Source organism: Blennius ocellaris (assembly GCF_963422515.1).
Source record: "Blennius ocellaris genome assembly, chromosome: 1".
NCBI lineage: Eukaryota > Metazoa > Chordata > Actinopteri > Blenniiformes > Blenniidae > Blennius > Blennius ocellaris.
The window spans coordinates 4,721,705-4,744,357 of NC_137650.1; the positions used below are offsets into that span (position 1 = coordinate 4,721,705).

The following is a 22,653-nucleotide window of genomic DNA, read 5'->3' on the forward strand; positions in this document are numbered from 1 at the left end:
AACTTCAGGAGACACTGAAGGTGTCTGGTTTAACTTCAGGTGTCTGGTTTAACTTCAGGAGACACTGAAGGTGTCTGGTTTAACTTCAGGTGTCTGGTTTAACTTCAGGAGACACTGAAGGTGTCTGGTTTAACTTCAGGTGTCTGGTTTAACTTCAGGAGACACTGAAGGTGTCTGGTTTAACTTCAGGTGTCTGGTTTAACTTCAGGAGACACTGAAGGTGTCTGGTTTAACTTCAGGTGTCTGGTTTAACTTCAGGAGACACTGAAGGTGTCTGGTGAAGCTCGGTCTGATAATCATGAAGATATGTCTTTTCCCCCCTCTTCCTTGTACCTTTCCCTTCTATGTACTTTCCAAGTTTTTTTTTGTGTGCACCAAGCACATTTCCTTAACGTAACCTATTTGATTATGCACATTTGGGGATTTCTTTCTGTGTATAATCTATCTATCCAGCCATCCCGTTTTGTAGTTTGTCCATGTAGAGTTGCCGTATTGTGTGTGACGTCTTCGGTAGGCACAGGAACAAGCCCCACCAGGACAGATCTGGTTCCCACACCGGCTGTCTCTGCTGGGAGGAGTCGCCAGCATGAAAGAAAAGTTCAACATTGAAAAAGTGAGCGTTGCAGAGACTCCGAGCTCCGTTATGATGTAGCAACATCCCGGGTTGTGGTTGTTGGTGTGAACGGGGACTGAAGGAAAGTCATCCACAGCAGCTGAAGCACAAGAAACCTTTATTGTCAACCTCATTACAGAAACACATCGAGAAACTTCAACATTCGTTTGCAAGCCAGATGAAGAAAATCCAATAAATTAAACTCACTCACACTTAATCCATCATAAAAAAAAAAAAAGTGCAAACAGCATGAACAGAGTGGTGGTTAATTAACATGAAGGAACAAGTTGACTTTAGTTGAAATGAATCTGCAGGATCAAAGTCCAGAGTGATCCAATCAGCTCACAGGAAGATCAATCAATACTCAGAAGGATGTTGCCACCTTGTGGTCCAACTGAGAACAACGAACAGGAACATCACAACACCTGGTCTGGAGGCGTTTCTGCACTGGACAGACACTGTGAGTGGACAGAGACACTGAGTGGACCGACACACTGTGAATGGACAGACACCATGAATGGACAGCCACCATGAATTGACAGACACACTGTGAATGGACAGACACCATGAGTGGACAGACACACTGTGAATGGACAGACACCATGAGTGGACAGACACACTGTGAATGGACAGACACCATGAGTGGACAGACACACTGTGAATGGATAGACACACTGTGAATGGACAGAGACACTGTCATTGGAAAGAAACATTCAGAGAGGACAGAAACACTCTGAGTGGACAGTGTGAGACTGGTTTGTTAGCCCGTTGAGCTGAAGTGTGGATCAGACAGAAAATGCAGGCGTCTCCACGGCCTTGTTCCAGCGCCTGTTCTGAACGCCGCCATGAACAAATCAAACGGGACATAAATATTTCACTTCTGACTCCAGGACAGAAAAATATCCAAAAGAAACGTTTTGGGGCGAATGAGGCCCGATAATAGGATCCTGGAAATGATTCTGAGTGGGAGTGTGTGAAGAGGGAGGAGCCTGGGTAGAGAAGGGAGGAGCCTGTGCAAAAGGGGGAGGAGCCTGGGCAGAAGGAGGAAGAGCAGGGGGTGGGGTGGGGTGGGGATGGGGGGTCTCCCATGATGCATTGCTCTTCCTTCACATGGCATCAAAGTGGAAGCGATGAGCTTCCTGCCTCTTCTCTCTGTCGTCCGCTTTCTGAAACACACACACACACACACACACACACACACACACACACACACACACACACACACACACACACACACACACACACACACACACACACACACACACACACACACACACACACACACACACACACACACACACACAATACAATTTTAGAACAATGAATTTAATCTCAGATTCTAAGATTCTGATATTTTCTTTTGAGAAGTTTTTGCAGTGATTCTGAATCTACGACTCTGAAAACTTCTTCCAGCCACTCTTCTTCCCAAAGGCACAATACTTTTTTTTTTAGATTTAGTCTGTCTTTTTTTAAATTGCCGTTATGCCCAGCACCACACATTCAAACTTAGCTGTGTGTGTGTGTGTGTGTGTGTGTGTGCGTGTGTGTGTGTTGTTTCCAGACAAGCTGCAACAAGCAGTTCATAGATCACCGTGGTCTGCAGTCCACCACCAATGTGACCAGTAGCCTAAATTAAAGTAACAACAAATATTAGTAGGTTAGTGTTTTAGTGATGTACCAAAACTCCACATGAAGCGACTTCAACCTGCAGCAACCATGCTGCTGCTAGCTAACCACGCTCAGGCCAGATTGACGTGTTGAAGGAGACAAATCACCTCAAAACCACAATGAGCTCAAAGATCTGCTTCAGAACTGATCAAAGACTGCCAAGTACATTTTGAACATTGGGGATTTTCTCTCATCAGTGTAAGTTTCAGGTTCAGTCATGTAAACTTTACTTGAATGTATCCGAAGTAACATTTGCTCAGAATGTCTGTGTGGAAATTATTACCCAGCTTCTATGGCTCTCGAGATTTTCTTCAGTGTGGATGATGTTGAGTCTCAATACACTGCAGGAATGATGCTAAATGCTACATGCTAACCTCCAGAATGCTTCAGGGAACAAAGAGCCTCCAACGTCGACAGAATTCAAAATCTCAGAGTCATTGAAGATTAAGCTTAAAGGCTTCAAATGGATCAGACGGCACTCAATGTATATCAGGTTAGATATTTTAAATACTTGGCTATAATTCTGCTAAATTGTGCCCGTCTGAGTGGACTCATGTCAGAAACATCTTTAGTCGTGACCACATTGAGCAGGTTCACAGTAACAACCAGGAGTCATGCTGCTGTCAAACAGATTAAATCAGATTCCTTCATTTACTGGAGACACGTCCAGACCTGCTGTGCATTTAGCTCGTTTTTCACTGCAGCACAAACTAATTCACTGGAGAAAAGGTGCCAAAGTATCATAATCACTTTTAAGTGAGTACAAGAAAAAATATTTATCTTAATTAAACTTCTAGTGGAAGTTTATCTCATTACAGTTCAAAACAGTTAAGAAAAAGTCATTTTAATTATGTAAATGAATATAGTAAATATTATGTAACACTGACAGCTCAGAGCAAAGTGATCTGAGAATAGAGGGAAGTGTTGTGATGATCAAACAGTGAGGGGGAATGAAAACCACTTTGGAACAACTCTGAGGGTTCAGTGTCCACAGCTGCAGCCTGTACGAGAAGGAAAGTGCAGAAAGTAGCTATTATGAGCACAACCCACATCGTTTAGCTTTGGTTGAATCGCAGCTCTGTATCCTGCAGCAACATGCGACTCTACATCTCGTCTCGTGGCTCTACAGTCCTTCTGCAGTAGCTCCCTCTGGTTTAATCTGATTTTATTTTCATTCCACGGCAATCGTCTTTCAATCTGGAATTGAAACTAAACTACAACCTGCATCACCTGCACAGTAATTGTCACTGCAGCTGATAAATGTTGAGTTTCCGACCACTCAGAAAAATAATAAATATAATAATGAATAAAATAATAAATAAAAAAAGGGTTGGACTTGTTTGCTTTCGCTGCTGGTGTTGCTAGTTTACGTCACAGTTTGATATCTGGAGGGACAACAGAGCAGCACTGTGATGAAAGTGGTGGGAAATAGATAGAAAAGATGAACAAAAAAAATGGCAAACACATTGAAAGAAAAAGTGGCAAAACAGCTGACTTTTGAAAAACAGGCTAAAAACGAGCAAACTATCAAGAGGTCTTAAAAACGGTTTTTAAATTCTATGAATTCAACATGAGATAATTTTTTGGCTTAGTATAGCAAAACAAGAGCAGTGTTCTGTTCAGTTTAACGCTTGAACATGTTTTAGTTCATATGATGGTGAAGCTGCTCTGCCAAACCAAAAACAATTGCTAATTAAAATGGTTCAGAAAGCTGTTGGTGCCGTTGTTTGCAGATCAGTGGCTGTTGTAGTGAAAACACTCCTTTACTGCTAACAGAGGGAAGCAGCTCCAGCTAGCGTGACCCCACGGCATGCTGGGAATCCGTCTGTAATGAGGAAAACCAACATTATCTGGTTATTCAGTCGATGGAGCTGGTTTTGTATTTAAAGTGACAAAGTGAATCTTCCTGAAGGTCGTGATGTTGACTGACCAGCCTTGTCCGGCCGGGGGGCAGCAAACCTTCAGTCCATCTATTCTCCGCGCTCAGGTTCAGTTTGGAATCCAGCCTTCGCCCATCTTCAAAGATACAGCCTCAGATATTGATTGATGTGCTGTTTTTGTGCCATCGACTTTAATGCAACATGATTTTAGGGAGCAGGTGAATTGATGTGATGTTTTTTTTTCCCGTGTGGATCCGCTGGGCGACGTTACTGTGGAAGCCCTGTCTAATTGACTGTCGGGGGGATTCCACCAACTGGTGTCCTGACACTGGAACGGTCATTAAGCAGCAGAGCATCGATTTGTGTCCATTGAAACGTCGCGGTGACACAGCGGAGGGAAGCCAGTGCTTTTAATGCCAGATAATTAACATCAGCCCAGGTTGATAACATCCACTGTTGGGCCCGGAATCCATGCTCTCCTTCAAGCAGTTCTCCCCCAAGAGAACAATGGGGAGATAATGAAACAGCATGGGGGAGGACAGCAACCTGAGAGGGCCACAAGCCCCAGGTTGGAAAAGCCCCATCATTGGTCGAGTACGACCCGGATGCACCTTGATCAAACTCAGCTCGCAACCAACTGCCCCCCCCCCCCCCCCGCTTCTCAAACTCGGTCTCCAAGCAGGGAGCACGTCTCTGCATCACTGGGAAGACCGAGAGCACAAAGTGGACCACATGAACCAAACCAAGGTTCAGCTCACTGGAGAGCAGAACACTGTTTGGACTATCCTTTTTCTCTCTTTTTCCTTTTTCTTTTTGTGGATCCTGGGAGCCAGACGTGAAGCTGCATCCCCCCCCCCCCCCCCCTCCCCCCAGCTGCAACACACTCCCACACGGCTGCAAACCTGAGGCTTCCTTGCAGTGAAACAAGGCCCTATGACAGCCCAGCCTACGGACGGTGCTGTACCACACAGCGCAACGGAACCGTAAAAGAGCTTTTGTCTGGGCAGCGCTGCCAGGTTAGCCTGAAGCTAGCCTGCAATAGTGTTTCATGTGCCGCCGATGAGCATCTGTTGTGTGAGCACGTTCACTTGCATCATCGCAAGCTCAGGTCTCTGGTTTTCCCCCTCAGAACAGGAGTTCTGAGGAGATCTCTGCGTGGAGAACCGAGCCACGGAACCGAGCCTCGCCAGAACTTTCTTCCTCTTTTGCTTCTCTCTCTCTCTCTCTCTCTCTCTCCTTCATTAACCCCTCGCTCGGAGCCTGCTCCGAGCGTCCCCCGCACATGCGCGCGACAGACATCTTGTTTATCTTTAAAAGTAACTTAGTTACTTTTAAAAACACGTAATCTGTGAAGAAGCTAAGTTACTTTTTAAAGGAGTAATTAGTAATCAGTAATTGTATTTGTTTTTTAAAGTAACTGTGGCAACACCGTTCACCAACGAATCTTTAATTTCTGAAAATAATGAGGTTCAGTCATTAGCCAACAGCACCCCCTGTTGTCCATTAATGGTCATTTCTATTAATTTTGCTTGTAACGGATTACTTGTAACGGTATTACGTAATTAGGGTACACATTTTTTTAACTGTAATCCGTTACAATACATTTAAAATTGTGTAATCTCGTTACAGGTATATTCGATAAAAACTGGGATTACTGAGCGGGATTACAATACAAAATCAGACGGAATAAAGTAGAAATGCAGCTGTCACATGCGTGGCCCACTGGCATTGCGACACTTCCTGACGCTTTCAGGCTGGCCGGCACTGACGCGTTGCCATGGATACTACAGCCAGTTGCTCTCATCACTATGTTTTAAAGTCAGAGAAATCTCTTAACCTCTCTGTACAATGCTAATGACGCCTGTCAGCCGTGAAAGTGCTGTGAATGTCCAGGAACTCCACGTCTCACCTGAAGAAACATCTGGTAGGATAAAACCTGCTCACTTTACTGAAACACACCTGGACTCTGTCAACTAGTTTTATTAGCTCATAACCTGTCAGTAACCTGCCAATACCAGTACTGGTGCTAATGGTGGGAAGCCTTTCTCAATACGTTTAGAGGATCTCATGTTTTAGGGGTTAATTGACGCTACATGTGCCATAACTTTTTTTTTTTCCACGCGTTGACTGGGTAGCGGGTTGTTCAGTTATTATCAATCAGTGATTCATGCTGCCAGATACAGCTTCTCATCAAACATTCATATTTAGTCCGGAAAAAAACCCAACATTAAAACAAACGAGGAAACGGGATATGAGAGAGAGAGAGAGAGAGAGAGAGAGAGAGAGAGAGAGAGAGAGAGCTTTGGAAAAGATGGGCATATTTTCTTGTATACAAATTGAAAGCTTTATTTGTATTATAGTTTTGATTCTTTAAAAATAAATCAGTGTTGGACACCTGATTGGTCACTGAGTTTTGATTTAGTTCAAAACTTGTTAAGTGCAGTTTGTGTATAAGACACAATACACAATACACTGAGCAGACGACACATTCTATTCTTTCTTGTCTGTTAGCTGGTGAAGTAATCCAAAAGTAACTAAAAGTACTTTGGTACATTGCTTTTTAATTTTAGAACTTAGAGTAAGTTACTGATTACATTTTTGACAAGTAACTTGTAATTGTAATGGATTACAGTTTTCAACCCTGTGTGCACCGGCTGGAGGAGAATGGAGGAGCAGCTGGCTCTTGTGTGGCGTTCGGGGCGAAAACGTCCACTGGGGGTCACTTTTTCCTCTTAATTTCACCAGAACTTTCACTGTACTGGTTCAAATAGCATGCTTTTTGTTGAGGAAGCTTACTTTTACATACAATTTAAAAATTTGATTTAGAAATTTTCACTCGATCAATAATACATTGTCGGCAAATTTACTCCCTTTGGTGGCGTTCATGGCCGTTTTCATCCACTAACTTTGACCGCCTTTATCTTTTAAATTGGCATTTAAATGTTTTTGGGGTTTTTTTTATTTCATTTTTGGTAGTTTTGATCAGGACTGAGGTTGATTAACAGATTTATGCCAAAAAGACCCCCCTAAAAAAACCAACATTTATCTGATATATTTTTACAGCTGTAAAGTTAGTGGATGAAAGCAGCCTCTCATGCCACCAAAGCAAGTTTTTCTGAAAATCTGATGCTGCATAAAAACTAAATATGCTTCAAAGTCAATTACATAACTAATATTTGACATATCCGAGACTGTAATAATATGTAAAAAATTCCAATGTCCGATCACATTTTATATTGAAAATGGGTCATTTTGTGTGTATTTTTTTTCCCATATCAGTGCCTTTATTTTCTAAATTGGCATTTAACGGGTTGATGTTGAAAAAAAAAAAAGTTAAAAACAATATTTGATAGTTCTGATCAGGACTGAGATCAGATTTATGCAAAAAGAAAGTTGAAAAATTCTTCTGATATATTTTTACAGCTGTCAAAGTTAGTGGATGAAAATAGCCACTCACGCCAACAAAGAAAGTTTTATTGAACGCTCCGAAATCTTTGCCCCTTGTCTTCAGTAATAAAGCGGCTTTATAGACAAGAAACTCGCCTTCCTTTCTAACATCCTGCAGGATGCTAAACAGTAACGCTACAATAGTAACCATACAATATTAATTCTACAAAAGTAACCAGACAATAATAACACTACAATAATAATGCTACAATATTAATGCTACAATAGTAATGTTACAATAGTAACCATACAATATTAATTCTACAAAAGTAACCATATAATAATAACACTACAATAATAATGCTACAATAATAACACTACAATAATAATGCTACAATAGTAACCATACAATATTAATTCTACAACAGTAACCATATAATAATAACACTACAAAAGTAACCATACAATAACACTATAATAGTAACGCTACAATAGTAACCATACAATAGCAACCATACAGTAGTAACACTACAATAGTAATGCACAACAGTAACGCTACAATAGAAACCATACTATAGTAACACTACAATAGTAACCATACTATAGTAACACTACAATAGAAACCATACTATAGTAACGCTACAATAGAAACCATACTATAGTAACACTACAATAGAAACCATACTATAGTAACACTACAATAGTAACCATACTATAGTAACGCTACAATAGAAACCATACTATAGTAACACTACAATAGTAACCATACTATAGTAACACTACAATAGAAACCATACTATAGTAACACTACAATAGAAACCATACTATAGTAACGCTACAATAGAAACCATACTATAGTAACGCTACAATAGAAACCATACTATAGTAATGCTACAATAGAAACCATACTATAGTAACGCTACAATAGTAACCATACTATAGTAACACTACAATAGAAACCATACTATAGTAACACTACAATAGTAACCATACTATAGTAACACTACAATAGAAACCATACTATAGTAACACTACAATAGAAACCATACTATAGTAACGCTACAATAGAAACCATACTATAGTAACGCTACAATAGTAACCATACTATAGTAACACTACAATAGTAACCATACTATAGTAACACTACAATAGAAACCATACTATAGTAACACTACAATAGAAACCATACTATAGTAACACTACAATAGAAACCATACTATAGTAACGCTACAATAGAAACCATACTATAGTAACACTACAATAGTAACCATACTATGTAACGCTACAATAGTAACCATACTATGTAACGCTACAATAGTAACCATACTATAGTAACACTACAATAGAAACCATACTATAGTAACACTACAATAGAAACCATACTATAGTAACGCTACAATAGAAACCATACTATAGTAACGCTACAATAGTAACCATACTATGTAACGCTACAATAGTAACCATACTATAGTAACACTACAATAGAAACCATACTATAGTAACACTACAATAGAAACCATACTATGTAACACTACAATAGCAACCATACTATAGTAACGCTACAATAGAAACCATACTATGTAACACTACAATAGTAACCACACTATAGTAACGCTACAATAGCAACCATACTATAGTAACGCTACAATAGTAACCATAAAACAGTAACGCTACAACAGTAATGCTACAACAGTTAACATACAATAATAATGCTACAACAGTAATGCTACAATAGTAATGCTACAACAGTAACACTACAACCGTAAGCATACAATAATAATGCTCCAACAGTAACGCCACACTAGTAACGCCACACTAGTAACGCCACACTAGTAACGCCACAATAGTAACGCCACAATAGTAACGCCACAATAGTAACCCTACAAAAGTAATGCTACAATAGTAATGCTACAACAGTAACCACACAATAACCATTCTGTCACTTCTCTTTTTTTCTTTTTTTCACATTGAGTTCAGATGAAACTGATGCACACACCCACGTCCCCAAAAATAGGGCAATTAGAGCGCTTGTGTGTGTAACCATGCACACACGCCATCCTGCGTTTGGACACACTCACTCACATTAAGTGCACATGCTCATGGAACAGATGGTTTGGAGAAGATGCCAGAAACTTCCTGCACAGCTCAGAATGTACAGACACCAGACGAGGAGGGAAAAACACACACAATAAAAGTGTATGTTAATAGATGTGATGCACATTCTAACCGTGTCTGTGGCGTCAGTAACCTTGAAGTCCATCTCACGTATGAATCCATTCATCTATCGGACCCTTGATGTCTTTTCAGAACCGAGGACACGGTTGGCGTATCATCCGGGTCAGGTGAGGGAACAATGCATTCTGCAGGACAAGTAATTCTGTGTGTACGTGTAGGTGTGTGTGCTAGTATGTGGTGTGTGTGTGTGTGTGTGTGTGTGTGTGTACACCTTGCCCAGGAGTGGCTAAGGCTACACATGCAGGGACTCCATGGAGGGCGTATGAACAGCAGTAATGAACAGCAGGTCCACTGTGGTGAAAGGATAGAAGAAGGGGCAATTATAGAGGAGCGTCCCTCCAGGTTGTGGCCCGGGAAGACAGACATGAAGTGTGTGTGCGTGTGCGTCTGGGGGGATGTTCTCGGACGGAGGCTGGAAGACTGCAGGATGGGGACAGTGAGACCCATCTGCTGCTGGTTCCACCAATCTGCTCACACACACACACACACACACACACACACACACACACACACACACACACACACACACACACACACACACACACACACACACACACACACACACACACACACACACACACACACACACACACACACACACACACACACACACACACACCCAGATCCCCTGAAAGATACACCTGAACCACACAGTTTTGTATACTCGTCTCTCTGTGTGTGTGTGTGTGTGTGTGTGTGTGTGTGCGTTGACCTTCTCCTGCCAGTGAAGGATGCCAATAATGACGAGGATGAAGACACACACGCCGATGAGTGCGATGGCCGTCAGCAGGACGCTGTTGCTCGGAGTGAGGTACAACTTCGCGCTCCAGCTACAAAAAAAGAAAACTGTGTGTGAGATTTCATTATACATTTCACTGGTTTTATCTGACAGAAAAAAAACAATGAACTTAGAGTATAGTGCTCAATAGTGTGAGCCTGAGTCCTAATTTGGTTGAGATAAAGAAGAAAGCTTGTGTTTGGGTCTATGTTTTAAGTGAAATGTGACCACAGGGATGTAGCACCTCGCAATCTGTTAGCTTATCATGTCTGTGAACAAAACCTTTTTACTGGTGTGAGTGTGTGAGAGTGTGTGTGTGTGTGTCTGTGTGTGTGTGTGTGTGGTGAATGACCATCTGGAGCTCCTGTTGGGGGTTTGAGCTACAATGAGCAGAGCTTCATAACATGAGGACACACGCTGAGCGGTGAGGGTGTGTGTGTAAATCACGAGGATGTTGCTGTACAGACGACGTCTGTGTGGAACTGAAGTTACTTGATTCACTCCAATGAGCCACCAAGTGTCCTCAAATGAGACAAGTCTAATGTCTCCATAGCAACAAGCATCAATATGTGGAGAAAAGTAGAGTAGAGTTCTTTCAAATCAGAATTGGTGTGTATGCTGTGTCGAGGTGTGTATGCCGTGTAGAGGTGTGTATGCCGAGAGAGGTGTGTGTATGTTCGAGGAGGTGTGTGTACCTGCGGGGTTTGTCATGAGGGAAAGGGATGACGATGAGCTGAGAGTTGGGGATGATGGCGGTCCACTCCTGCTTCCTTATATCCTGAGAAAAGAAGGAAAACACATGTAAACACGACAGTGGATACAAATGCAGCTGGTATGTATGTTGAGTCCTGGGAGGCGCAGTAATAAGGTCCCCTGGTCCTTCTTACAGCCATGCCGGGGCTATTTTAAGATGTGCGTTTAAGACAAAGACAATCTGCTCCACAAAAAATAAATGAGTCCGGCTGCGCTGAGGAACATTGCCTCTCCTCCTTCAGCTGCATGCAGGCTTTTATGTGCGTCCTGGTGTTTGCATGGGTCATTAAGTATTTCTGCGGCAGTTTGTGGGAGACTTGAGCCATCTGCAGAAGTCATAATCTCAGTCTCTGTCTTGATAAAATATACATTCTCTTTTCTGGAGTCGGCACAGTGGAACAGAGGGCTGCTTGGAAAACAGAATTCACAGGAGGAGTGTGGAGCAGCTGCCGGAGTGTTAGCACACGGTGAGAAAGTCCAGACACAAGGTCACTGAGGAAAACTGCTGCCACTGGATAAAAAAACGTGTTGAAAACAGGTTGTACTCAGCAGAGGGCAGTGAATCCTCTGAGGATAGCACAGATCAATATGATCCCACTATATCCAGTCAAATAGTTATCTATTTAATTGTGATTGTAAAAATCTATGTAGTGAAAGAGTCCCGAAGTGGTGGAGTTAATCATGCTGACTGCCTGTTTTCTGGATCCTGCATGTCTGCAGTACTGCATGTTTTCCCTAAGCTTCACTCTTCGTCGTCAGGCAGGTTGGACTTCATCTGAGCGTCTCTACCATCAGATATCAAGACTCCCAGCTAACAACACCACCCAGTCCAGAAGGCTGATGACATGGAGTCCTTGTGGGGGTGAGCGGAGGAGGGAATGACCTGGTGAAGGACATTCCAGGCTGACCTCAAATCCATCAATATCAGCTGGCCCAGATGTCATGGAGTTGCCTGAGACTGGAGATTGGTCGACTTGAGTTCCCAACGGAAGAAGTTAAGACTGAACTGCACTGAGAGTTTGCTCGATGAACTCTTTCTCATTGCTCCACTTTAGATCGTTTGTTTTTACATTTATTTTTCATATATTATATTGTGATGAACTCTGTAAATCCTGGGATGTCCTAAAAACACTGAAATGACTCTTTGAATGTAAAAATGGAGTAAAACAGTCAACTTTAAATTGTGTTTTCAAACCCGTACGAGCAGCGTTGACTGACAGCAGTTTGACTCTGCAGGAGTTTCAGGTTTTTACTGAGATATTTGCTGCCTTCAGGCTCGGCATCCATTGAAGGTACATCTGACACGAGTTGATGCAGACGGTATTTAACATCCCGAGAAGCCAGCTTGTCACTCCAGGTGAGATTTCTGGTATGTATTTCCTGGACCCTTCCCGGACCCCCTGCTGTGGCTCGTTAGGGGTTAAGAGTTCAGAGGAGAGAGGGCACGCTACCAGTGATTTTAACTAATCGTGCTTGTAAGCCAGGAGGAATTAACATTCTCCATTCTAACATTTGGCAGAATGTGGAAGTGCAGCTGCTCTCTAATTGTAATTCTCCACTCCTCATCAACTGAGAGGAACCACATCTTGCAGCTATTTTGAATGAGCGTGCAGCGATGGCGCTGCTTTTACACAACAAGCACATTCTTGCCGGCAGCCATTGTCGCTTAGCTCTTGGAAAGCGCTGTCGTCGGTGCAGCAACTGGCGGGGGAGAAGATCTGGAGACAAGTCAGGCTTCCTCTGCTGCTGCCTGGAAGCAGATCCGATCTGGCTGTTTGGACGAGAAAAGTGTTTCCAAGTCTTCAGAGAGGGAGAGAGACACTCTGATTCAAAGCCAGAGAAACTGGCACACTATGAGAAAGAGGAGACAGAGATGGAGGGCGAGGGGAAACAGAGCTAGAGACTGAAAGTGACAAGTGGGGGACTGATTAGTGGAGTAAACCACTTTGAGCAGCAAAGGGAATCCCTAGGGTGGAAGATAAGTGAGCAGGAGGAGAGAGAAAGATGGGGGAACGAATAAAAGAGAACAATGATTGGACAGAAGATGGAAGATATTCAAGTAGATTTTACAGCAGCGTCTCGTTCTGTGAAGCAGCAGGAGAAGCTCTGGTGGTGGATGAGGCACGACAGGGGAGGCGGTGAGATAAGAGGACAGAACTCCAGTCAGGAAGAGGCGAAGATGATGAAGATGGATGAAGATGCTTGCGGAAACTAAACCTGCCCTGAAAGGCCGAATGATATATCACATAGGTTTGGTCATCACCATATCATCAGTCACACTGTACATTCCTGCAGAAAATGGGTTCTTCTGTCTCATCACACTCTGCATGTCAGATGTATCCAGTCAGATCAGTCCTGCTGCAAGAGATGGTGTTGACAACTAATCATGTTTCACTTCATCGCTTCAACATTCCCAGGTGGAGGAGTCCAGGTATCTGTTTAAAGTGATGGAGGAGGATCCTGAGACCAGCTGCAGTCTCTGTACTGGACTAGTGAAGAGGAGCTGAGCTGTAAATCAAATGTTGTTCACCTCCACCCTCACCTAATCCTCAGCTTTAGGTCCCCTCCACCTCACCTCCACCCTCACTGGTAGAGATGAGTTTCCTCAACAGGGTAGAGGTCCTCACTCTTCATGATAGAGAGATCAACCATCAGGAGAGACTCAGGGTGGAGCTGCTGCTCCTCCACCAGCTCAGAAGATCCACTTGGTCTGGATCCAGGACCTCTTGCAGAAAGTCTACCAGCTGTTTGGTCTGGGAGGTGGAGGTGGTTAAAGAAGAAAACTGATGTCTCAGTTCCTTTGCTCTTCTTACTGCCACAGAGACTCGGTGTGGACTGAGAGATGATTGAAATGTTCAGGCCAGAAGTCAGAAGCAGAACAATCAAGAAAAATAGACTAAAAACAACAAAATCCTCAAAATTAAAACATTGCAGGAGGAAACTGCAGACAGATCAAAAAGAACTGAAAGAAACAAACCATTTGAATCTGCTCCATTAAAAGAAAGCACTGCTATATGGAAGTACAAAGACAACCACATCATCTACCTTTTATTTATCGTCAGTTATTGGTAACATTTGACACAGCTATCGTCTCTTTAACCCATCGTGCAGCTCAGAGAGCCAGGCATCCACCAGCTCCACCTTTAGTCCTTCATCACTTCAGTTTGTAGAGCGATGAAGGGCAGGAAGAATGGAAATGTGGAAAAAGAAGACATCGCCTTCCTTCGCATCGAGAAAAGTCACGAGTGGAAAGACGAGAACAAGAGCAGCTTGTTTGAGTCGAGTATTCAGCACACAACAGTTTCTGAGGTATGGACCGAATCATCTGCAATTCTAATGAGCTGCTTCAGCAAACCTTGGTAGGAAAGAGAGAAGCTTCATATTCAGAGTGATGAATGCAGAAACAGACATGAGAGCATGAACTGTTTGGAGAAGAGCAGATTAAAACCAGAAAATGTATCAATTATTTACTGTATTAGTACAACATGCGCTCGATGGGTAACAAAGCGCACACAGGAGTCAATTACCGCTGACATGCAGAGATGTCAAACAAAGATCAGCGTGAAGAAATAAAAAATCATTTCTCTTCCAGTGGGGGCTGAATGAGATTTTTTTTTTTATCAGTTCCCCAGGTGAGTTTATCAATCATAGGATATATTAAAAAAATCTGAGTAATATCTCCTCGTCGGATCTGAAATGACTCACAACCTTTCTTCTTTTTAAGTTGTATGGAAATGGAAATAAGCTTCTCTTTACCTCAATCCTGCCATCCGATCCTATTTCTACAGAGATGCAGACCGAAAAATCCTCTGCTTCAAAAGGAAACTGGCAACGGAACACTGAGAGAAGACTTCAGCCCAGTTTTAAGTTTAAAGCAAATTAATTATCCTTCATTGTGAAAAGATAAACCCAGGTACAGTTGGCGCCTTGTGCTGAACTAGTTAAAATTGTAAAAAAAAACAAAAACTAGTGAAAATAAAATACACTTCATTAGTTCATTTCATAGGACCAAGTCCACCAGAAATCATTCATTCTTTGAGGCACCCATTATCACATGCAGCTCCACAGCATGATGGCCCCTCCTCCATGTTAGAAATGAGATAGTGAGAATTTATGCTCTTTATGGGTTCAGAGGGATTTTGATTCTCATTTTCTCTGTGGCCATGCTACATACTGAACACACAGACTAACAGAGGTCGTCCACTCACCCAGGTTGTTTCATGACCTTCTCAATACGGCCGATGTTCATTTTCATGTGTTCTAAATTATTTTTATTCTTTTATCCAATAAAAGCTTGTTTCAGTGCATTTCACTGCACATCATACTGTGTATAATTGTTGTCTGTGTTGACTTGACTTAATAGTGGTGTTTTAGAAATGATGGTCTAACAGATTATCTGTCACCCCAAATCTAAAACGACATCTATTTCGAGTCATTGAGAATAACCATGACTGGCTCTGCAGACGTCATCAGCACTCACGGCTGCCAGCGAGCTGTTAGTGGGCGGAGACGCATGAAGTTTATTTAATATAGCAGATGACTGGTTAACAACACGGTCAGTAACAGAAGAAAGCGGTGCACATCTTCTCTTCTCTTAATCGTGGCTCTAATTAAAGAGAACGTCTCCAAGCATTAAATGGTTCTGCGAGCCGAGAGAGAAGCTGCTGTTGCCGTTTGTTTGGATTTTCTAATTTGTTGAGAAAATAGGGAGGGGAATTCCCTCTGCTGAATCTTTACTAAACTCCCTTCAAACAAGTCCCACAATCCTCTGAAGAAAAAGTGGAACATCCAGCATATTATGAGGGGAAGAAAAGAGAGAAAGGCTCAAGCAGGAGGAGAAAAACAATCTTTTTACTCTCTGCTCATGACTTTCAAAGTACTTAAAATGCTCCTTTCACAAATTAGTCCGTCATTTAATTTTATTTCTTGAAAAGTTTGCTCCTTCTCCACAGTGTGATCCCCAGGCTGTTTTTGCTCTTCTCTCACAACCTTTTTATTCCTCTGCTTACCACCCAGACATTAAACGTCTCAGTCAAGCATGCCACATGCTGTTAAATTCAGGACAGGTTAGGATGCTCAGAAATGACTTAATTTGACGACAAATGTCGTATTTAGATGCAAATTGCACCTGGGGGGGTTGAAAGGGGTTTAATTTGGCACCGTTTCCTATTTTTCAATGTCTGTGTCAGTGAGAATATTCAATGAGTGTCCTTTAAAGATTCTGCGCTAGCACAGCGCCTTCAGCAGCGTCTGGGTAACATGTCATGTTTCACGTCTTCTCACCGAGTCTCCAGGCTGCCGCGGGATGCCCACGAAAAGGTGATCCAGGAAGTTGGCGCTGCGTCCGAGGCCGAGGACGGTGTAAGGAAGCTGGAGGGACAAATGAGCTGACTGACTCAGCTGGCCGGCTGCAGGACAGACAGACAGAGAGAGAGACAGATAGAGAGAGAGGGGGAGAGAGAGAGAGAGAGTGTGAGAACAACACATAGTGTCCAGGGTATTGATATGTTATTAATACCATACTTATACAACAATTTGAATGCACCATGTCATTGATCTCCAAGTGTCAATAAAACAGGAGTGTCCAACACGGGGCAGGAGGAAACATCTGAAGGTTCATCTGAAGCTTCAGCTGCTTGTGAAGGTTGTTGTATAATTGTATCCCCTCTGGCTCCCAGTGAGCCTGATCAAGAGCTTACAATTAGCTCTGGGTTGCATCTCCTTTTGCTTCATATATAATCAAATTACATCTTATCATGAAGGTGCCGGTAATGTTCCTCAGAGATTTGGGCTCATACTGACACGAGGACATCACACTGTTGCTCCAGATCTTTGAAAATCTACGATGTAATTGTTCTGCAAACTGTGGAGCTTCAACCTGCTCAGTTGATACTGAGAAGAAGAAAATCTACACTGAGCTGTTGGCTCCAGGAAAAATGCATCCAAGCTTTCATGGCGTTTAACACCAAGTTCTGAATGTGGCAACAGAAATGGAGGCTCCTCAGATGGTCAAGGTTTTTTCCAATTTTCTTATGTCCAGCTTTGGTGAGCATTAAATAACTGGCTCTTATATAGTAAAGAAGTTACAGAACCAATTTACAACAACGTCGTCCAAGCATCTGATGAGATGTTTCCACAGTTCACTGAATGGTGGCTAGTGATGCTGGTAACACGTTAATTAACGTGTTACTCTCCTTTGACCACTTTTTTCAGTAACGAGTAATCTAAGGCGTTACTATTTCCAAACCAGTAATCAGATTAAAGTTACTTATCCAATTCGCTGTGCGTTACTGTTAGAGCATCAGATAAGATGAGTTTCTTGTCTGCAAAGTCGCTATATTATTAAACAGAACTGGGAGCTCCTCCATTCTCCTCAAACAGACAGACACAAACTGCATGTTCTCCACACTCACTCCAGCCGCCCCCTTCTCCACTCTCAGCCAATCACAGACCAACCCGCTCTCACGATGCATTCAGGTGACACAAAAGAATAGGAACAAACAAATGTCACCACTGAATCATATCATTGCAACAATAACACAACTGCAGAGATGGTACACTACTTTTTGTATTTCTTTTTCAATCAATCAATCAATCAATCAATGAAAGGCTTTATTTGTCTACTGGAGGGAGCAATTAAAGCCACATAGAGCAGGCAGTGTAAATAAACAGGTACATCATGCAACAACAGACTACAACTACATCTTTGGCTAAATAAATAGCAGTAATAGTAAAAATGTGATAATAAAAGCGTGAGCCAGATATAAATACAACAAAGAATGAAGGTCAAATGTTAAATATGTACCAGCAAGAGGCCAGGTAGTCGTCAGCAGTTATTTTTAAAAAAATCAAAACCAGTTGTCATTTTTATTTTGTGAAGGTGCTAAAAAAAACTAACAATGTAACTTCTAATCTAACTTAGTTTCTAATAAACTAAGTAATCAAGTAATCTGTAAATGAACTAAGTTACTTTTTAAAGGAGTAACTAGTAATAACTAATCAGATTACTTTTTCCACGGCAACTGTGGCAACACTGAGGGTGACGCAGTCAAAATGAAAACTGATCCTTAGATGCAGAAAAGGCTTTTGATAGGGTAAATTGGAAATTTCTACTTGCTACACTACGGACATTTTGATTTAGACAAAATGACCTCTCCTGGATAAAAACATTGTCCACCTCACCCAGTGTCTGTGTTAAAACAAATGATCAAACTTCCTCAAGGTTCAATCTTGAGAGGCACCAGGCAGGGGTGTCCACTCTCACCATCTCTCTTTGCAATTTTTATCAAGCCATTGGCAGCAGCCATTAGACAGAACAATAACATAAAAGGAATGCGAACAGCAAATGTAACCCATAAAATATGCCTTTATGCAGATGATGTATTACCTTTCTTACAAAATGCACAGACCTCTCTTCCAGAAACAGTAGAGTTAATAGACAGATTCTCTGCAATTTCAGAATATTCTATAAATTGGAATAAATCAGTTGTCTTGCCTATTAACTCTATTTTTCAGCACACATCAAATACCTCACTAAAACCAGGGAACATCAAATACCTCGGCATTAATATCTCAGTCAAGCTGTCAGACTTGGTGCACTTAAACTACACCCCCCTTATTAAAACAATAGAAGAGGACCTCACTCGATGGAGGACACTTCCTATATCACTTATGGCGAGAGTAGCAACAATTAAAATGATGGTCCTGCCTAAAATTAACTACATCTTTTCAATGATTCCAACAAAACCACCAAAACATGGTTTAATATGTTGGATTCCCATATCTCAAAATTCTTATGGAAAAATAAACCATCACGTATAAGTTTAAAAACACTACAGAGCACTAAGGACCAAGGTGACTTAGAACTTCCAAACTTTTATAATTTTTCACATTTATCAATTTTGCACTCCCGGGGGGGCTGGGTAGTGGTTCTCCCTCCCTATTCGCGGTTGGCTTGGTGGAGGATGGGATCTTGTTGTGGCCTGGTGGGGGCCTGGCTGGCGGCCCGGGGAGTGGGAAGCATCTCCCTTCCCCCCCAAGTAAATGTGTGTGTGTGTGTGTGTGTGTGTGTGTGTGTGTGTGTGTGTGTGTGTGTGTGTGCGTGAGTGCGTGTGTGTGTGATGATCACGAGTGTCCACCAGGTGGCGGTGGACCTTGGAGGGTCAGTGTGAGTGGGTGTAATGATCTTGAACGGACACCAGAGGGAGGCAGGCGTCTGGTTCGAGGCAGTGACCGTGGCGACCACTTGGGGCTCGTGGCGGCACGCAGAGGGAGAGCGCAATGACTCGATGTGACCACCAGGTGGGCGTAAAGAGAGATTGCGATGACCCACGCAGCCACAAGAGATGCTTTTCGACTCACTCTTTCTGAAGATGTGGCGGTTGCTCGGCGACCAGATAAACAAGATGTCCGTCGCGCGCATGTGTGGGGGGCGCTCGGAGCAAGCAGTCTCACCGGGGCAGAATCACTACTTTAAAGCTGGAGTTTAACTGGATGTTGAGACATACAGAGAAGCTCTGGTGACGATACGGATGTATCACGGAGGCACAAGTTAGCGGTTCGGATGCTAAATGTGGCTATGTGGAGCGCTAATCTTAATCAGTTAACACATGTGGCGGCGGGATACGCACGGGGGGTTAATGAAGGGGAGAGCGGGAGAGAGAGATAGAAGGAAAGTTCTGGCGAGGCTCGGTTCCAGAGTCCCAAACTTGCGATAATGTGCGTTAACGCAAGAAAAAGTGTAGTCCAAACGGTGTGTTCTGCTCGCCAGTGGGCTCAACCTTGGTTTGGTTCATGGGGTCCATTTTGTCCTCTCTTGAGCCCCATCTCCACCGCACACAAGTGCCGGGGCGGAGCGGAGCGGTACGGAGCAGTTCGGAAGCACTAACCCCGACCGAAATTTTGGGTCGTGTCTCCACTGCAGAGAGGAGCATGAAAAGTGGGTGGGGCTTATGAGCTCCGCAGAAATGTGACATTATAACAGAAAAGAACGTCGTCAGATGTAGATCTTATGAATCCTCTGTTGTTGTTTAAATTCTCCACTTTGCACTTTAATTTTATTTAATTTTTTGCAGCGGAAAAAAAAAAAAGTTACTTTTTGCAGCAGTCATTTTTTGCAGTGGAGAGCTGCAGCCGCAACTTCCGTGTTTGTTGTGAGAGAGCGAGTCGCTCGGCCGCTTGCCGGCGACTTGAGGCGACGTGCCCCGCACTGAGCGCTCGGGTGCGGGGCAAGTGGCCGGAGCGTTCCCCCCGGTTGGCTGAGGCACAGACACGGGAGTCTGAGGAGGTTCTCCACTCCGGCGCCTCCGTGTTCCGGCAGCACAGCGCCGGAACACAGAGGCGCCGAGCTCCGAGCGCTCCGAGCTCCGAGAGCTCCGAGCTCCGAGCTCCGAGCTCCTTTTCATGGCTTCCGCGGTCTGTCCCCGCGATAAAGCGCCACTGACCGCGGCTGAACAGAACGCTGACCGCCTCTGGAAAGCGGAGCTGCCGGAGCGCGGTCAGCGCCGGAGACGAGTGCTCCAGACTCCGGTGTCCCGGACGTGCATCCACGGCACGGCCAGCGCTATGCTGCAAACAGAAAACTCCAACGCGATGCAAAGTCCCTCCCCCCGGTCTCCCCCTGCCTCAAGCCGCTCTTTCACAACAAACACTGAAGTTGAGCAGCAAAGAAAAGAAAATGAAAATAAAAACAACCAGAGCACAGCTGACCACACTGACAGCAGAGGCTTCATCCAGCCAGCACATTAAAATATTGAGGGCGTGTAGTAAATCACTGACCAATCAGCAGACAGCAGCTCAAACTCAGACCCGTTCCATGGTCCTGGTACCCCAACGGAAGGGGAGCGGAAAAGCGGTCGCCTTTGGAGCGGTCTGGAGCGGTTTAGACCGCATTCCATGTCGTGACACGCGAGCCGGAGCGGTTTAAACCCGTCTAGGCTGGTACTTTCTGTGCGGTGGAGACGGGGCTATGGCCTTCCCTGATGCACAGACTTGCTCCCTGCTTGGACACCGAGATGAGAAGCGGGGGGGCAGTTCGACCAAGTTTGCATTTCGGACACCTGCGGTGTCCAAGTCGGGTTCGACCAATGATAGGGCTTTTCCAAACTGGGGCTTGTGGCCCTCAGGTTGCTGTCCTCCCCCTATGCTGTTTTATTATCTCCCCATTGTTCTTCCAGCCTGTTCTTTTGGGGGAGAACTGCTTGAAGGAGAGCATGGATTCTGGGCCCAACATTCCCAATCTATGTTCTCCTCAACTGGGTTCTTTTATTTTGATAGTCACCGTAATAACAATCCAACTTGGTTGTCTGTCCACTAGAATGTCCGCGTTCTCCCATTTTTAATGTTTAGAGCGAATTGTTCTCTGCTGCAAATGTGTGTGGTTTCATTACAAAAACAAACAACAGTGCCAGCGAGTGACGTTTCATGCAAACTGCATCATTTTCAGTGTTTCTGCGAATGAAAATGAACACCATCATTCTAAAACACTCACAATCAGATTGTCTGATCTCTCTGGGGTTTTTTTTTCAACATTTGCTAAAAATCTTGTAAATCTTGCATAATACTGAACTGGCCCACACCTCAATGCACTTCTTGAATGTCAGACGCCCAGCCTCAGTGTGTCTCGAAGCCGAGGCTCTTTACTGCCCCGAACAGGTCAGCTCACGTCTGTGAGACGATTGGCTGGCTCTTCCTGGAAACAGCCAGTTGTCTGTTCCCCCCCTCCCCCGGCTCTCATCATGTGTGGTATGCGATTAAGGCAATTACACTGCGTCTTTGCAACAGCTCGACACTAAAAAGCTGTGAAAATGGAAACCATCGAGCAGCAGCAGGCGAGGGACATTTAGAGACATGAAAAGAGGTGGCTGACAAAAGGCTTTCTGTGGCAGAAGGTGGCAAAAGTGGATGGCGCCCATTGAGCTCTGGTGCAACGGGAGCTGGAAGAAGCCTGGTAGAGCATCAAGGACAAGCTTTTAGTGCGTGGACACCTCATTATAACCACCACAGGTTAATCACATTCACACGCTCGTCAATTTTGACCACTAAATTCAGCGGCTTCATGGTGAAATGACATTTTGATCCATGCAGAAACAGAGTGAACTCAGACGTCGATTAAACAAACTAAAGAGAGACGCACAGCTCTTCTCATTCTGCAATACGCAGTCCATCCACATTAGTTCTGATCACTGGCTGCCTCCAGGCTTTCTTTCTCTCTCCATCTCTCTCCATCCACCTCTCCCTCTCTTTGTTTACCACATAGAGGTTGATTTATGTCGGCTGCACTTGGCAGAGTTGGGTGGCGTGGGCGAGATACAGCAGCTTGAGGGGAGAGAGAGGGAAAC

At 43.6% G+C, this 22,653-nt stretch overlaps 1 protein-coding gene across 1 annotated transcript in view; it reads right to left on the reverse strand.

Annotated features, from left to right (window-relative positions):
* Window positions 1–724: 724 nt before the first annotated feature.
* The window catches only part of itfg1 (integrin alpha FG-GAP repeat containing 1), a gene marked incomplete at its 5' end in the record, with an annotated part of 222,107 nt that continues 200,178 nt past the window's right edge, over window positions 725–22,653 (reverse strand). Inside the window, 4 exons of the mRNA XM_080520248.1 lie at window positions 725–1,779; window positions 10,496–10,613; window positions 11,257–11,339; window positions 16,598–16,722. Coding sequence (XP_080376374.1) covers window positions 1,720–1,779; window positions 10,496–10,613; window positions 11,257–11,339; window positions 16,598–16,722 — 386 coding nt within the window. The 3' untranslated portion in view covers window positions 725–1,719. The remainder of the gene's footprint in view (window positions 1,780–10,495; window positions 10,614–11,256; window positions 11,340–16,597; window positions 16,723–22,653) is intronic.